At 38.3% G+C, this 18,352-nt stretch overlaps 1 protein-coding gene across 1 annotated transcript in view; it reads right to left on the bottom strand.

Moving 5' to 3' along the window:
- LOC109913486 (pappalysin-1-like) overlaps positions 1-18,352 on the bottom strand; it is a 277,630-nt gene that overhangs the window by 220,616 nt on the left and 38,662 nt on the right. The window contains exon 3 of the mRNA XM_048613637.1: positions 936-1,081. Within this exon, the coding sequence (XP_048469594.1) occupies positions 936-1,081 (146 nt within the window). The remainder of the gene's footprint in view (positions 1-935; positions 1,082-18,352) is intronic.

The following is an 18,352-nucleotide window of genomic DNA, read 5'->3' on the forward strand; positions in this document are numbered from 1 at the left end:
GGGTCTAGGCCCGAAACACCAGCCTTCCTGCTCCTATGATGCTGCTTGGCCTGCTGTGTTCATCCAGCTCTACACCTTGTTACCACATTTGCTGCTCTCTGGTTAGCACACCCTCTTGATTCCAGTTTCCTTGCATTCCCAACTGTGTCCACTACTGACTTCTGGTATTACTTAGTCTTCTAGAACTGTCATTCAATCAGATTGGTTAGCAACTCTCTTGTTCAGGGTTTCCTTTGACTGAGGGGTAAATGCCAAAGCCTGTGTTTTATTTGGATATTGGCAGCATGTTGTCAGGTGGTCTTTTTAAAAGTTGGTTAATTTATGTACTGTTTTGTGAGAATGGGAGGGCTGGGGTGGCAGGAGGGTGGGGAGTTAGTGAGGGAATATCTATTTAAACCCAGAGTAGCCCATTTCAATAACCTAACCACCCACACTCCACTAGACTTCATATGGCACCAGAGAATCCAGACCACATGACATTCTACTACCCAAAACAAATTGTGATAAATTTTGATTGCGTCTCATCCCAAGTGTTATTTTCTCACCTTTCTGGCAGATCAACAGTGAATGTTGGAAGTGTGATTGAATTGACTGGTTATTGACTCTCTGATAACTTGGATGCCTTGTGTCAAAAGTACCACGATACTTTGTAGAGAATAAATTGTGGGATGAACATTGCCCTTTTAGATGTTCTTGGAAATTTACTTTTACTTTAAAAAGGAAACATTTATTTTGGATGCGTGAATATTGCTGCATGGGCTTTTCCAAGTGTTTTTCTTGTCTTGTATCTCATGCACATTCATTAGGAAAGTTCTACTAAGGATGCAAGTCACTTTATAAGATGGTGACCAGCAGAGTGTTGGGGGGTGGGGGAGATAGAGAGAGAGAGAGAGGGAGGGAGACAGGGAGAGATGGTTAAATCATGCATTAGCTACCTAGATGTGTTAGGGCTTCTTTGTCCCATGGCCATGTGGCAACTCCAGCCAGCTCTTCATCAGATGAATTGGCAAAGAATATATTGAGATGCGTTGCACCATCCAGTTTCAGAATGTTCTTCAGATCATTCACATCCAAATATGCCCTGTAATTCAAATATAAATCATGTGAAAAGATTCTTTCATGCCTCATAATCTCCTCCAATTAGAATATGGTGCTGGATCCATTACTGTTAAAATAATGCTGACGCTAATGGCACAAATGCGACTTTTCAAGTGACAGCATATGTGAGACTAAAACCAGGAATGCACAAGTTGTGCTCCGAGATGTGCCACACAGCCAGTAGCTTTTTGGGCTAAGCATCACCAAGCACAACTAAACTCACCATAAGCATCAAACTCTTACTTATTTCAGTCTAAGTACACTTTTAGCAATGTGAAAAATTTAATTACTGCCAAACAACCTCTCTTGGGCTGAAAATTAATCAGTACAAGATGTTGGAGATATTATGCATTTCGTTGTATTGCCCTTATGTAACTTTTTTTCTCTTCATATCAATCCAACCTTTCATTTTCTTTCTGTTTTCCTACCTATAAATGTTCATGGGTGGGCATTAATGAGTATATTCATTATTTCTGAATTTCAATTGTGGAGACATGTTGTGTGTGGATATTGATACTCCTTCCTGTCAGGGAAATGGCCACACTCACATGAATAAAGGCCACTTGTGCAAGGTAAAGGCAAGGGGAATCAGTACTATGCCTCAGCAAGGATTCAATTATTCGGGAACCTAAAGAAGGAAGATTTTTATTTATTTGATGTGCTGGTCCTGCAATACAAAGTAGAAACACTCTTTAAAAGTATTATCACCTACTGCACCACAATGTAAACTTAAGCATGTGTAATATTAGAGATTCTCCTGCAACGTTCAATCAGATGGTGCATTTTACAAGGACTGAATCTGATCTTAGGGGTGGTAAGCAGTTAGAAGGTTGGTGCTATTGATGATGGTGATGGCACTATAGTCTCCAAGAGTCCATTTATGCTTGGATTCAAAATTTGTGCCATACCTGAATGGGCACCTGCAGAGTCTACAGTTAAAGTCCTGTGGCTCCACACCCCTAGACCCCCCAGTATCACCCAGTTACCCCTGACCTCTTGGCTCCCTGACACTTGTCCCCAAATGCCACCAGCCTCCCTGAACCGAACATCCTACCATCCCTGCCTCTCACCAACCAAACTGGGCATGAGGACTATGCTACAGGACATACCAACACATATAAAAATATTACAAGAAAGATGGTTTTGTCGACATTTGGTCCAGTTATTTGGCATTGGCTGCCCATCTCCAAGTGAGAAATTGGAAAATCAGTCTTGAAAACCAGTGAAATATTTTGCACAGAAGACACATGGATTATCACCTACCTTCCTATAGGATACTGACAGACCAGTGTTACAACCTTTCTGCTAGAAAGAAATAACAGTGAGTGCCACCACCCGCCAGCTCTGCATCCCATCTCTCAAGATTGCTCTACTACCTCTTCCCCAATTCCCATGCTGCACCCTAATTCCTCCCTGGCTCCTCAGACTCATTGAATTGCAAGGAGAGTCAGGAATATCAATGGGATGTGGAAAGATATGGGAAGACTGGGGAGAGATCATTGAGAGACTGAGGAATACAGTGGAGAAGACGTGAGGTTGGGAAGCATTCTGAACAAAGAATAGGTGGAGCTGAAGGGCGAGTGGTGCAATGGGCACTGTTGGGCAAGAGGCAGTTATGGAGACAAGGTTGTCATGGCAGGGGAAGGTACGATTCAAAGTTGGTTGAAAAACAAAAATACTTTTGTGAAAAACTACTTACCTTCATTGAGCTGAAGACAGGAAACCAAGTGACGTGCCTTCCACTTGTGACATCAACAGGAAGGGGCATGGCTTCAGCAGGATTGCCTGTTGCCATTTGTCCTCCCCACTCTTCTTGTCGATGGATTTACAGTGAAGTCCGGAGAGCAGGCCTTGTCTCCACTTTACTACTGACTGTACAGTTCAGGCTGTTAGACCATCGAATACTGATGCATGCAGGGGAAATTTTAAGCCTTTGCAATAGGCTTTGAGGGCACAGGGCAGTTAATTTTGCTTGAGCAACCTACTCTGAAGAGTTTGGTCCATAATTATCATTACAAAATAAGAATTATTTCCTGATACTTTGGCAATGTTACCTGGGCATTATGTTTCAGGAAACCGTCACAGATTACATCAAATTTGGTCCTTGGTCAGGTATGGGAGGGTATGACTTTGAGTGGGGCAGCTATTGGGAGCCACAATTTAGTTTTGGAGGCAATGTTCCATGTAAGCTGCAAGGTTGTGCAGTCTTTCCAAGATTCCTCAGAGTTTCTGCGTACGCCAATCACATTGACTTCTAGTTTCAGAACGTGCTGTCATGCAAAGGCTCAAACAGCTGGAAAGAAAATGAGAGGGAGTATTGTTTGGAGGAACCTCAAACAGCGCCGTTGTCCAACAGATGAGAGGTTCTTGCTCCTGGTTGCAACGTTCCCTCTAATTTTCTTTTCCTGTTGCAGGGTCCTCTGAGGTTTGTAAATGGAAACTAATGTGCATGGATTGACCACGCAGCTCAGAGGGAACATTGCCAATATGGATGGGAGCACAGACTGCAGGGAGGATGAGCAAAACCACTATGGTACAGAGGCCTTTGAAGAGAAGGATGAGCTGGAGGGGATGTGGAGAAAGAGAAGTATAGCAGTAATGGGGTTAGCATAATTAGAGGAATAAATACTGTCCTCTGCAGCAAAGATACGGGGCCCCTGAAGGCTGTGTTGCCTACCTAGTGCCAAGGCTAAGGACACCACTTCTGAGTAGGAGAGGACCTTGGAGTGGGAGGGGAAAGATGCATGTGAGTACCAGTAACTAATGTAGGAGTTGGAAATAGATGCTGGGGAGAGATGACAAGCAGCTCAGGGATAAATTAAAAAGCAGAGCAACAAATGTAACAATCTCCAGATTATTACCTGAGTCATGTACAATTGGCATAGAGTAGGATGAGTGAGTGTGGAACCCTTAGAGGATATGACTGGGTAAGTGAGAATGGACAACAGGAAAATAGCAGGTAATAAAAACCAAAATGTTGCACGAGTATTCACGTGGAGAAGATATTTTTCAAATCAACCCATTCACAGATGTTATTGTACACCTCTAGAAAAGGTGGGATTTGAACTCAGGCTTCCTGGCTTAGAGGTAGGGACACCAACACTGTGCCACAAAACATCCGAAAGATATTGCATAAACAATGTACGGGAAAACAAATCTTGTCGTTATTGCAAGGAATAAAATATTTTACAAACTGATGGACTGAAGGCAGACAAGTTGCCAGGACCTGATGGCTTGCATCCAAGAGTTTTAAAGCAAGAGACTGAAGACATTGTGGAGGAATTTGTTTAAGTATTCCAGAATTCAATGGATTCCAGAAAAGTTCCGACAGAGGGAGACAGAAAGCAGGAAACTATAGACCAATTAGCCTAATATCTGTCATTGAGAAAAGACTCGAACCCATTAATAAAGAAGAAATAGCAGGATGTTTAGAAAAACTCAACACAATCAAACAGAGTGCCATGTTTGACAAAACTTGCTAGAGTTCTTTGAGGATTTAAAGTACAGTTGGTTAAAGGGAATTAGTAGAATTAATGGAACTGGATTTCCACAAGTCATTTAATAAATTGTCACATAAAAGTTTATTGCAAAAGATAGGAGCTTAGAATATTGAGGGTCATGCATTAACATGGACTGAGGATTGTTTTAGCACACAAAAGACAAAGAATCAGGATTAATGGGTCTTTTTCAGGTCAGAAAGATATAACTAGTGGAGTGCCACAGGGGTCAGTCCTAGGGCCTCAATTATTTCCAATCAATATTATTTACTTGGAAGATAGACAAATTATGATCAATCCAAATTTGTTAATGATGCAAAAATATATAGGAGGGCACATTTTGATGAGGAATTCATAAGAAGATATAGATAGACTAAGTGAGTGTGGAAAATATAGCAAATGGACTTTCATCTAGGTAAGTGTGAGGTCATGTACTTTGGAAGAAAGAATCTAAGGGTAGATTTTTTTTTAAAATGGGCAGAAACTCCAAAAAGGCACAGCACAGAGTGATCTGGATTGTCCTGTGCATGAAACACAAAAAGTTAGTGTCGGGTGCAGAAAGTAATTGGGACGGCAAATGAATTTTGACTTTTATGGCTAGAGGATTGGAGCTTAAAAATAGAGGTTACAATTTGTTACAACTATGCAGGGTGTTGGTCAGACAACACCAGGTGCACAAAGCACATAATTAAGGAAGGATATGCTGGTATTGGATGCAGTTCAACAGACATTCACTAGATGAGGGTTTGACTTATCAAGAATAGCTAACCAGGTTCAGCCTTTATTCATTAGAGTTTAGAAGAATGAGGGTGATCTTACTGAAACATACAAGATTCTGAGGGAATTTGACATGGTAGATGTTAGGAAGATGTTTCCACTTAGTGAGGGAATCTTAAACTAGGGAACATGGTTACAGAGTGAGGGGAGACTCATTTAAGACTGAGATGCAAATTAATTTCTTCTGCTAGACAATAGTGTATATCTAGGATTTTCCACCCAAAAGAGTAAATGTATTTCAAAGGAAGCTAGATAGAATTTTGAAATGTTGAGGAGTTGCATGCTATAAGCACCTGGCACAAAAGTAGAGTTGAGGGCTGGAGAACATAAACCTTGATCTTATAAAATGGCAGGGCAGACTTGAGGGGCCAAATGGCCTACTCCTGTTTCTATCTCTTATGTTATGTTCTGAGTATCATGCCCCTGTATTCTTCCTTGAAACCTGCACACTTCCTTTTCAGGTAATTGTCTAATTCCTTCTTGAATATCTCAGTTGAACCTGTTTGCACCACATTGTCCAGCAATGGAGTAGATACATAATAATGGCATTCCATTAAATCCAATTCACAAAAATATGGCATCATCTCTGCCTCAGTCTACTCACTGCAATCTGTCAGTGCATGGCAAATCCAGCTCAACACAACGCAATTGTTTGGTGACCAGATCTGGCTTAGTTCTTGACAATAGCAGCAACGGGATTGTTTGAAGGGCCCTAAGCTTTACATTCTCACATCTGACTCTCGCCATTCCATACCTTCTCTGTGAACCTTCATAGCCAGTCATCCAGTATCTACTGACTACATTCCTTAGATTCAATAGAATATCAATAGAAAATATTTTACATTCCTGAGGGGACCAAAAATAAATCTCGGACCCTCTAATAATAGTCTTCATCAAACACACTTTTCTTGATTTTGAGAAAAAAATGCTCTCTGCCACACAAAAAAAACCTTCTCATCTTATCATCTTAAGTCAACAAATTAGAATCCACATCAAAGGCAAATTCTACTAATACAACTTCATGAAACTATCATTCATTTGCCAATGAATGGAACACCCACATGTTGAAACCCATATGCAAAAGTTGTTTCAGCCAAACATTCATAACGTTCACAGCCACCCAAACAACAGACCAAATCTCTGAGACAGACAGAATAGAATGTCTTTGTTTTAAATTTAAAACTGAGTGCTTTTCAATCAAAGGAGAAGAGCAAATCGTTCAATGATTTTTCAACTTACTAAACTATTCCTTTTTATTAGCCAGATTTGTCATCCATCAGTATTCAAAATATGACACCACAGGTTGGTAAGAAATTTTGTAACATATTTCACTGCATTATGATGCTTTCTCCATTGCAGTAATTTATGTGAAAAATCACACAATATTGGTCAACGAACACAATATTACCATTGATGAATCACTCCATTAAAAGCACTTACATTATAACACCACCTACTAGTGAAACTTGAAGGTGTGAAAACATTTTAGATTTAACTTTCGGAATTATCCTGACACCTCGGCAAGCTTTTCCATTTTCTTCACAAACTTTTAGATCTGGTGGGATTTTGATGGGCCTTGAAAACCACACAAAACCTGACGAAAAGGTTGATTGAGAGGAAATTCGATTTTTGCCTGAATTTAAAATGGGAAACTGACTTCAGTGGGACTGGGTTTGTAGGAATTGTCAATCCACAAAACAGTCAAAGGAAACTAGGGTTTGATTTCCTCCAAAAGAGGCAAAATGTGGCTACTCACAAATGCACCTCTGTACCCAGACAACAATTAGACCCAATGGGTCAACCATGAATTGCAATGCTGTGGGTTCAAGTCTCACTCTTGGATTTCAGCATGAAAAGTAAAGGTCTATCTACCCTGAGAGGTGCATGAAAAGATACTTTTTTGAAGAGGAGGTAGGGATTTCCCCTCATGTCCTGTCAACCTTTATTGCTCAATTAACACCAGAAATACAGATTAAAAGATCACTCTCATTATCATATTGCTATTGTGGGAGCTTACTGTGTGTGAATTGGCAGCAGCCTATCCTGTTTTATGACTGAACATTTGAAGCATTCAATGGTTATGACATGTGCTATAAAATCGCACTTATCTTTCAAGGACAATAATTGTTAAGGAATCATGGCAGGTAGATGGAGTTAAGTTTCAGATCTGTATTAACTAACAACTAGCAATATATGAAATTATATTGCAGTATGGATGAGGTATGTGATATTGTTTTGTATGGAGTACAATACAAGTTATATTCAACTAAGAACAAGATAAAGGGGCTGAATAGCCTAATCCTATGAGTACATTAATGTATGACTGAAGAATTGTGTTCAAAGTTGCCTTAGCGGGGCTGTGAGCAAACTAGTACACCAGATAATGCAATTCACCTGGGACTGTTTCACAAAGAAAGCAGTCTACAACTAAATCAGCAGGAGCTGAAGGAAAAAGGAATGTCATTGCTCTTGCAATTATGCAATTCAGCACAAAAGACTAAGTTTCTCCATAATGATTTCTCAGCATGTTGTGTGTGGACTAAAAAGGGCTATTTTGATGAGTAAATAACTGAATGTGCAATTCCTAACTGGATGAGGGAGTACTTTTATGAGACCAAATTGGACCACACTGATGGAAAATATTGTTGCTGTTTCAGTCCGACAACATATTTCTGTCAGCTTTTTTCCCATGAAATATAGATCAATACAACAGTGCATTACTGAGATTACAAGTTTAAAATATAGGTCACATATTCTCCTAAGAAATGAATATTATGCCAAATCAAAAGATGTAGACAGAAATATTCTATTTTCTTTCTGGCATGATGACATCCGTAAGTTATTAAAATGTATATAATTATTTTGATTAGAAACTAATCAGTGTAATAGTTTTTTTTAATCTTAGCTTTATTTTCTATATCTAATACTACATTGGTGAATATAAAGGCAATATTGGAACAATTACAAAAGCTTGTACACGTGTTTTTTAGATCCTGATTTTCTTGTGATTACTAATTCTGCATGGTCATTTCAGAACCTTTTTTTTCTGTTCAAATAGTCTCTGGAAAATTTCAACTTGCAATATATGAAATTATATTGCAGTAAGGTTGAGGTATGTGATAATGTTTTGCAGGGAGTACAATACAAGTTATATTCAACTAAGAACTTGAGAAAGCTTGGAATGAGAAAGGGCCAATCAGCCCATAAAGTCCAGTCTATCCAAGACTGTGCATGTTGACCTTCTTACCCAACATTTCTTCGTGGCAAACAGGCTACATTTGTACTCAATGGAGTTTAGGCCAGTAGCAGATGGCTTGATTGAAACATATAAGATCCTGAGGGGTCTTGACAGAGTGGATATGCAAAGGATTTTTCCCTCTCATGGAGAACATAAATCACTTTAAAACTCAAGAGTTTGCCCAGTTAAAGCAGAGATTAGGCAAAACTGTTCCTCATGTGTCTTTGGAACTGTCTTCCTGAAAATGTGGTGGAAACAGACTCATTGAATATTTTTAGGGCAGATGTGGATAGTCTTTTGTTTATCAAGAGACGAAATGTTATCAGGATGGGAGGGAATGTGGATTTAATGTTACAATCAGTGCAACCACAACCTTATTAACTGGTGGAGCAGACTCGAACAGCCAAATAGCCAACTCTTACTTCTCATTTACATGTTCTTCACCAGGCTTTTCAGAATTTATTAGACACTAATATCTCCCTAGTGATCAATCTTCAATTTCACAGCTTTGTGTATAACTAAATCACTCAGACCAATAAGATTCCAAATTTTATTCTGGCCTGTTGCTGAGCTGGCAGATCTTTGGTAGTGGAACTGCCCATGATCAGCGAGCGAGGTCAAATATCAGCCAAGGCTTGCACTCTTGATTGCATATTCATTGGCTGCTGCTGGAATGTGCAACTATGTGATCTTTGGTTGATGATGGATCAGTCTCAACTATGATGCAAAGTTGTGAATAATATGCTGACAATTCAGTCTATATTTTGTGATTATTGTTACTTTAAAAATAGACTGTAAATTGATAAAGGCAGGTTGCGACTAATACTAAAATGAAGGAGATCAGAAAATCTTGGTTGTCAAGCATAAAGGCCACATCACTGACATACAGACATCCAATAACCTTAGGTACAGTGATGTGATACTTCAGCTGCACAAAGAACTTTTACAATTTGTTCTTCTTAAGTGACCTCTAAGTTGTTAGTTTTCAAACATAGCATCATCTGTATTATTTATTGTTAGAACGATACTAGCAGTACTTCTTTGACTGGGTCTAAGGGCCTAATTGGTTGACATTTGCAGAGGATCAATCATAATTGAATCTTAAGAGGAAGAGGTTCTTGTCTTAACAAGATGTGATTTATTGCATGATGGTAATTAGGTGGTAATTGCATTAGTCTGTTCGACTTTGTTACTGTGACTATGGGGAGACTAGTGGGTTTACGTCTTCCCTCCAAGATCCAAAGATGTTCTGCCTTATCACCATCCAAGCTAGTATGTCCTCTTCAGGTTAGATGGAGCTTAATGCAGGCTCCAATGTTAATTCTTTCAGAGCACATATCATGCACACATGTACAGAAGAAAGCCACAAATCCCACTGTGCCTTTGTTGGTTCATTGAAATAGCTATCTAATAACATCAGTTTGCTGCTTTTTCTTGCAACAGTTGTTTCCCTTTTCAAAAACTTTTCAATTCCCTTTTGATAACTATTGAATCTGCTTCCACCAATCTTTGTGGAGGCGTATTCCAAACTGGAGAGAGATAATAGTGAAGTGGTTATGTGATTGATCAAGCAGCCCAGGGCTCAGGCAAATTTTAATTAAATTAATGAATCTGGAATATGAAGTCAGTACAGTAGTAGTGACTTTGAAACCATTGATTGTTGTAAAAATCCATCTGGTTCACCAATGTCCTCAAGGAAGGAAATCCCCCAGTTTGACATAATTCAGACCATTAGCAATGTGGGTGATTCTTAAATTCCCACTGAAATAGTCTAGAATGCAACTGAGTTGAACGACAATGAGGGATGGTCAACAAATGTCAGTCATATCCCATGAAAGAATTAAACAAAATAATTTTCAGTGTGATAAAAATTGTCCATATGTTATTGCCAATCAACTGGCAGTATGTCCTGTGATTCCTAACCATCCTGCCCCCTGGAAACTACTTTTCCTTATCAGTTGTATTAATCCATCATTTTGAACACGACTGTTAAACTTCCCACTAGCCTTCTCTGCTCTAAGCAGAACAATTCTGTATCTCCAGTTTCTCCATTGAATTAAATGTTTCAAACTGGAGTCTTATTGGCAAATGTCCTCAAGAAGTTTTGGGGTTATTGTTATTGCATCACCTTCCATAACTGACAAAAATGACAGTGAGTTGGCACCCCGATATTCAGCATATTATACCAGTTGAACCACTGAGTATTCCTCTAATTCCATTTAAGAAAATTCAGCATGTCCATAATGACTCTCACCAATTTTTATAATCACACCATTCTATCCAATGCATCACGGCTTGGTATGGCAACTGCTCTGCCCAGGACCGTAAGAAACTACAGAGAGTTGTGAACTCAGCCCAGTCCATCGCACAAACCAATCTTCCATCCATTGACTCCATCTATACTTCTTGATGCCACAGAAAGGTGGCCAGCTTTATCAAAGACCCTTTCCACTCTTGTTATAATCTCTTTCAACCTCTTCCATCAGCAGAAATTGCAAAAGTTTAAACAAAGGTTCAAGAACAGCTTCTTCCCCGCTGTTACTAGATCTCTGAATGGGCGTCTCAAATTTCAAATCTAATATTGATCTTGCTTTTTGTGCACCTTCTTTGCAACTTTGTATTCCTTGCTCTGTTCAATTACCGTATGATCCTTGTATGGTATAATCTGCCTGCACTGCATGCAAAACAAAACTTTTCACTGCACCGAGGTACATGTGATAATAAATCAAATTAAATCAAACCTTTCATCACCATCGGGCAGATTATCCTGTAGCTTCCATACTGTATTCAAAACCAACCTTCAGAAGTAATCAGTGGCAAATATTTAGAAAATGCAATTTGCTGTTCATAGAATCCCTACAGTGTGGAAACAACATTTGGCCCATCATATCCACACTGAACCTCTGAAGAGCATCCCACTCAGACCCACCACACCAACTCACCCCATAACCCTGCATTTCCCAAGGCTAGCCCACATAGCCTGCACATCCTTGGCACTATGGGCAATTTAGCACGGCCAATCCACCTAACCTGCACATCTTTGGATTGTGGGAGGATGCCCATGCAGACACAGGGAAAATGTACAAACTCCACATAGACAGCTGCCTGCGGGTGGACTTAAACCCAGGTTCCTGGTGCTGTAAGGCAGCTGTGCTAGCCACTGAGCCACTGTGTTCCCCTGTTGCACTTGGGTGGCCCATCAAATAGCAATAAGCTAACACATTCAAAATCAAATGGAGAAGAAATGTTATTTGCATGTTGAGTGTAGTAAAATCATAAACCTGAACTTTACAAATGTATTTAATATTTTGCTATATTTTGAAATCTGCTTGGTTAAGGTACTAACTAAGAAAAGTGTTCTATATAGTACTAACAAAAAGCAGAGCTTCTACTTTTAGTCAAATGACACATATGCATGAAGCTGGATACGAAGTTCAGTTGTATGAATGCTTTTTATCTGCTGCTTAACATAAGCAAAGTGTACTTACCGAGTTTCCAAGAGCAATTTATGAATTAATAATATCAAAACATCTTCAGGAACAGCTTCTAAATATCTTTGCCTTTTATCTTTATAGATGGTTATCTTTAAGTAATGCAAAGAGACTTTTTTCTAAAAGCTACTGTTATGATGTAGATCATAATTGGTCCAAAGAAGTAACTTATAGCAACTGATCCTAACAGGGTGATTAGACATTTTGACACAAGATGAGAAAGTTTCAGATCACAAAAGGTATTACTTTATACTTTGTACTACCCTGCCAAACATGATAGGTGTGATAGAAAACTGACCAGTTCTCAAGAACTAAACATGTCTGTTGCTGAGAATGTCAACATGTTCATAAAAGTTCTTTTTAAAGAACAGCTGCATATCATAATCCTTTCACAGGGATCTGCAATTGATAGTGCAAAATATCACTTGTCATTTAACCCTGGGTGATGTCGGCCAGACAAGCCATAATAAAATTTTATACTTACAAAATATCCCTAACCTTTCATCTTCAAATAGAGAATATTAAAAATATATTATAAAAGTACCGAAAACCTCAAATATGAGTATCTGTTGTGCGCCAAAAAAATTCCCTACATGATTCCAAAGTTTGTGTGTCAATTATCAAAAGTTGGCATTGCAGAAGTTTTTCTTGATATTTTCCTGACCAGTTTCTTCCAACAGTACTTTTGCAACATTCATGCATGTATCTGATGTGCTGCTAATTGCAGAATACTGTCATTTGCAACGAGTTGGCACAAATGGTCCTATTTTAAAGATATTCCTTAAAACCAATATCTTTGGCCAAGCTTGTAACCATCTGTTTGAATAGATCCTTAAGGGTTCAGTCGTAAGTTTTGTTTGATAATGCTCATGTTTTTAACTTATTCTTTCATGGGATGTGGGCATTGCTGAAAGGGCTGGCATTTGTTACCTATCCCTAATTGCCCATAAGCTGAATGGCATTCTTAACTATTTGAGGGCAGTTAAAAGTTAATCATGTTGCTATGCGTCTGTAGTTACATGTCAACCACAGCAGGTAAGGATGGCAAATTTTGTTCCTTAAAGGACATCAGTGTATTAGATTGTTTTTCACGTCAATCAACAATAGTATTATGATCACAATTACTAACACTAACTTCATATTCCAGGCTTGTTAATTGAATTTAAATTCTACCTGCTGTCATAGTGTGTTTTGAACCTGAGACACTATTGTGTCTCCAAGGCATTAGCCCGGCCTTTGGATTGCTGGCCCACTGATACTACCACTACAAAGTCTCTAAAGTGTGACTTTTGCTGTCTTATTACATTTAACAATGTTATTGACATGTACATGTATATTGTTATATAATAGCTTGTTGGCTTGAGGGGACCTTATGTCATAGTTATGGGCAAGACTTGTTCACTTGATGATTATGCATAGTGAGCGATGAGTTTAAAAGCATTTAAGGTGCTTTTGTTCTCTATCTGATACTTAGACTGGAAGAACATTCCAGATAAAGTGATTCTGTGAGCTACCATCAGTATAAGGATGACCAAATTATTTTCCAATCCATCCACATGCCTACTCCTTGTTCAACCAAAGTTACAGACCACAGCAAGAAGTACACACAGGGAAGGCAGAACTCTGAAGGTGGAGCAGAGGTCAGAAACCTAACTAAACCATCTATGTTTTGGACTGAAATGAGTTGACTGCATTAAAAAATACTGAGTTCCCCAGGGCAAATTTTAAAAAAGGGGAAGAGTGAACTATTTTACATAAAGTGGGAAGAGTAAGTATCATGTGGGAGCTATCTAACAACTGTGTGATGATCTTAAAATAGATATTACAAAGGCACCAATCTGACAACATTTCATTTATTAAAGAAAAGAAACCACTAAGAGTTTTAGGCAACTATACTTTCAGAAACATAATAATGAAAACTTAAGGAAAGAGTAAAATAATGAAAGATAAGGAGTATGAGAAAATACCTGAAAGAAATACCAAAGGAACAATGTAGTAATTTACAAGTACAACAGTAAAACTTGGATGGCAAAAGGTGAGGTGGGTGACTGGAAAGACAGGATTGCAATTTATCGATAATGGTACAAAAAGTGCAGAGACATTCAATAGCTACTTTGTATTAGACTTCACGACAGAAATATCTCAAATTTCCCTATCTTTTGCCAAAGCTCTCACTCATACCTATATTACCCTGGACTCCCCTCCTTCAAAATTCCCCTCTCATCCTCTTTCCTTTGTAAACTCATGTGGTTCATTTCTGCTGCGTAAATGCCATACAAAATCCCATCCATTTGTCATCCTTTCCCTCAATAGTATGCAGCAGCTCATCATTGCTCAATATATAAAACTTAAAATTCTCACCTTTATGTTTCAATACCTCTACAGGTCTTCTCCTCTTAATCTCTGTAATCTTCTACTGCTCTGCAATCACCATCCATAATCATGGACATTTTGTTTCCCTGACTCAGGCCTCTTGGCATCAGCCCATCATTATTAGCCCTGCCATCAGCAACTCGAACCCCATACTTGATAGTTCCTTCCATAAACTCCTCTGCATCACTATCTTTCTTAAGCCTACATCTGCAGCCATGCTCTTGGACATTTTTCCCCATGTCTGCTTCATGGCTAGACTTCTTTTCCTAAATCATGCTTCTATGAAGCACCTTGTTATATTTTTCTATGTTAAAAGCACTATCTAAATGCAAGTTGTCATTTGTGCCATCTCCATATCTGACTGTCTGAGGAGAATATGTACCCATGATGCTCAATCCTCTTGCAGGTTATGGAAGCTATTTATTCATTTACTCTGATTCTCTGGCAATCGAGACAGCCTGCCTGTTAATGCTATCTATTTCATTTTGATAGCCTTAACATATGCACCTGTCTGGCACTAATAATGGCTAATTTCAAGATCTGGATTCAAATCGTCTCAATTTTAAATGGTCTAATACAAACCTTATTTAATTAATTATGAAGTATGACATGTCAGCAATATTAATAACATTTATTGTAATAATCCAGTGACTCTCATAAGTTGTGGGAAATATTAATTGTGCTGGTAAAAGCTGCCTGCCTGTTTACTTCAGTTATGAAATTGTCATCAGTCTTGAATGTTTATCTTCAAAGGTTTTATTCTAAGATATGCGAAATAACTGATAGATTTAATTCCTAATGCAACAGATGGCTTTGCATGTGATGTGTTAATAATTCACATGGGTCTAATTATGAAGTGCACATGAAGTTCACATGAATTATGGGAGAATGATACGAGGACAAAAAAAACTTTTTCCTAATCACAAAACCGTTTCTAAATTTCCTTAATGAAAATGAGCAGAACTCTCTCTCTCTCTCTGAGTTCAGTTCCTGCACTGGCTGAGGTTTCTACAAAGGATCTTCCTTCTCAAACTTTCGCCTCATCTGAAGTATAGTGAGCCCTGGGTTAAAGCATCACCATCTCTCTCTAATGAGGGAGCTGTGTATGGTTTGGTAGGGCTATGACGACTTTACAAAATACAAACCAAAAGAACTGCGGATGCTGGTAATCAGAAACAAAAACAAGAATTGCTGAAAAGGTTCAGTGAGTCTGGCAGCATCTGTGGAGAGAAATCAGAGTTAATGTTTCGGGTTCAGTGACCCTTCCTTAGAACTTTATCTTTTATATCCTTACTTGCATTGCATAAGTCCACTTACGCTTAATTACAATGTGGTACAAGAAATGGAAGTGCAATTTGTTGTTACAGTTCAAACAGCCTAAGACAGGAGCTTGTATCATATTGAGCACAAAGCATTGTATGTAAATTAGGAAACAGTATTTGCTGAAAGGCTTGAACTTTAGTGCAGGTTTCATTGTCATTTTATACTGACCCACTAGAAATAAACTATGGTGTCAAGTCTGAAACTTTTCCATCACTGATCGCTGCAGCTTTTTTGCCAAAATTAAACATTTTGCTATCAAACAAAACCTGTCACTTTCTCGTGATTGTTAGTGCCACTTTTCAGTGATTTTAAATTGGATCACTCAACATTTACACCCCATAAGAATAGCAAAATTGGAAAGGATGAAACAACTGTATGTATTGTTTGTGACAATGGATAACAGTTTTCAGTAAGAAGAGATATCAGATCCAGAAATGTAAGAGACTTATGAGAAAGAATTGGATTTGGAGTATAAAAATGACAGAACATTACGGAGGTCTAACAAAAAATAGTTCCAAAGGTAGAAAAGTTACAAATCACAAAAGCATTTCAGCATCTCAGTGAAAATAAAGATAACTGTTTAAGAGCTCATCACCTTAACGTATGTTATTGTCCTCATAGTTTACTAAGTACATTTGAATAGCTAACAGGGTTTGTATTAGCAAAATCTGGGCATACATCAAAGGCAAGGAAAAGATTTAAAGCAATAGGGCAAAGGTTGCAATGAGAAAGCTGTGGATAAGCTTGCTGATATAAAACAATTACAAAGAAGTGAGCAACATGAAATATCTAATCCTTAAACTTGTATTAAGGGATTACTTCATGTCAGCAATAGAAAGTGCCAATGAAGGAAATCTAATTATACAGCTATTGTCCCATAAAAGATTAAGCAAAATTAATTTTCAAAAGTATATTTGCCAAATTCATTATTTTGAACTTATGCCAAGGGTATAATCAGTAGAAATTGACAGGTTTACTACCATATTTGGTCCTGAACACGATCCTAGATAATTTCTAAGGTCAGGTTCTGATTTTTTTCTCTCTCTCTTTGATCAAAAGTGCAGTCCAAATGGCTCCTTTACCCTCTCTTTGCAATGTCATGCTTAGAGAAAAGATATCTGTAATAGCAGCTAAAATCACAACTCTCGAAATCCACCCTTCCTCCTTGTGCCACATACAAGAAACTCTCAAGTTTTATTTCTGCAGCACTACTGACATTCAGAGAGTCATTATAAAATGCTCTCAAGGTAGAGAAACAAAGTACCGCTCAATGAATTGACAAGAACAGAGGATTACAGTAGAAAATATGTGGGAAAGAGTAAAGACATCACATGGAAATGTGGAAGCAACTACTAAGTCGGATGAGTAGTCATGAAATAAATAACATTTGGAGGGGCACTGTCTTCATGATGGTGTTTGGAAAGTATTTGTCTTTTGCTTTGTAAAGGGAGAAGAGTTTCCTTATTTTTGTTGAAAGTGCATCACACACATGATGTAGTTTTGTGCCTTGGTGTGAATAAAGTCGTACTTGGGAACAAAAGCATTATAAAACATGATGAAAATGATGGAAATACATTGTTCACACTTTCATTTCATATGTAAAAAACTGGGAAGAGAGAAGAAATTTAATGATTTTGTATTGGTACAAGGTCTTGAATCATTCCCTTTGAATTAGCTCAATTTCTGAAACTGGATTGGTTCATTGTCAAAGATAAGTTCAGACCAATTAATGTCAATATTGAATCCTGGATAATGTATGAGAGAAAGCTAGAACATTTGGAAATTGATGATTTTTAGGAATGAGAGGTTAGAATATATTTGGGGTCAAGCAATTATTGTTCAGTGGAGTTATAAATCTTTAAAGTAGAAAGAAATGAACTTTGTTCATTTTTTTTCCCAATGAAGTGTCCCTATTTGCTTACTTCTTACTAAACTAGATATACTGGTTTATAGTAACATATACAACATACTCAGAACTGGTAGGGGTCTAGTCCCGAAACATCAGCCTCTCTGCTCCTATGATGCTGCTTGGCCTGCTGTGTTCATCCAGCTCCACACCTTGTTATTGCTTAATGCTGACAATAAAAACCCACCACCTTCTGAACAATAACGACGAGCTTCAATCTAAGAAATCCAGTTCACACACTTCCTCAGACAACTTATGCCAAGGTTCACTATACGACAGCAAACCACATACTAACAAGTATCGTCCCACAATGTAAGAGCTATGGTCTTCATTTTACATGGGGATAAATTCATTTACTTTGAAATCTTGTAAACACCAGCTAATTTGATAGCTCATTTGGTAAGTGCACTGCTGTCTGATAAGAAACAGAGACTTACAGATCAGGGAAAAAAATGTCTCTGCTTCCATTCGTGGTCTGTGCTGAGTTAGCTGACCCCAGCTGAAGTAACTGCATTATTGTATTCTGTATCCCTATGACAAGTGAGAGGGATGTAGTCAGTCTGTCATCTTGCTGCTGATAATTATACAGTACCTTGATGTGAGAACTGCCTCCATATGTCTGAACGTTGGCTAAGGTTTAGGCTCAACT

The sequence above is a fragment of the Rhincodon typus genome, chromosome 28, assembly GCF_021869965.1.
Source record: "Rhincodon typus isolate 14 chromosome 28, sRhiTyp1.1, whole genome shotgun sequence".
Classification (NCBI taxonomy): domain Eukaryota; kingdom Metazoa; phylum Chordata; class Chondrichthyes; order Orectolobiformes; family Rhincodontidae; genus Rhincodon; species Rhincodon typus.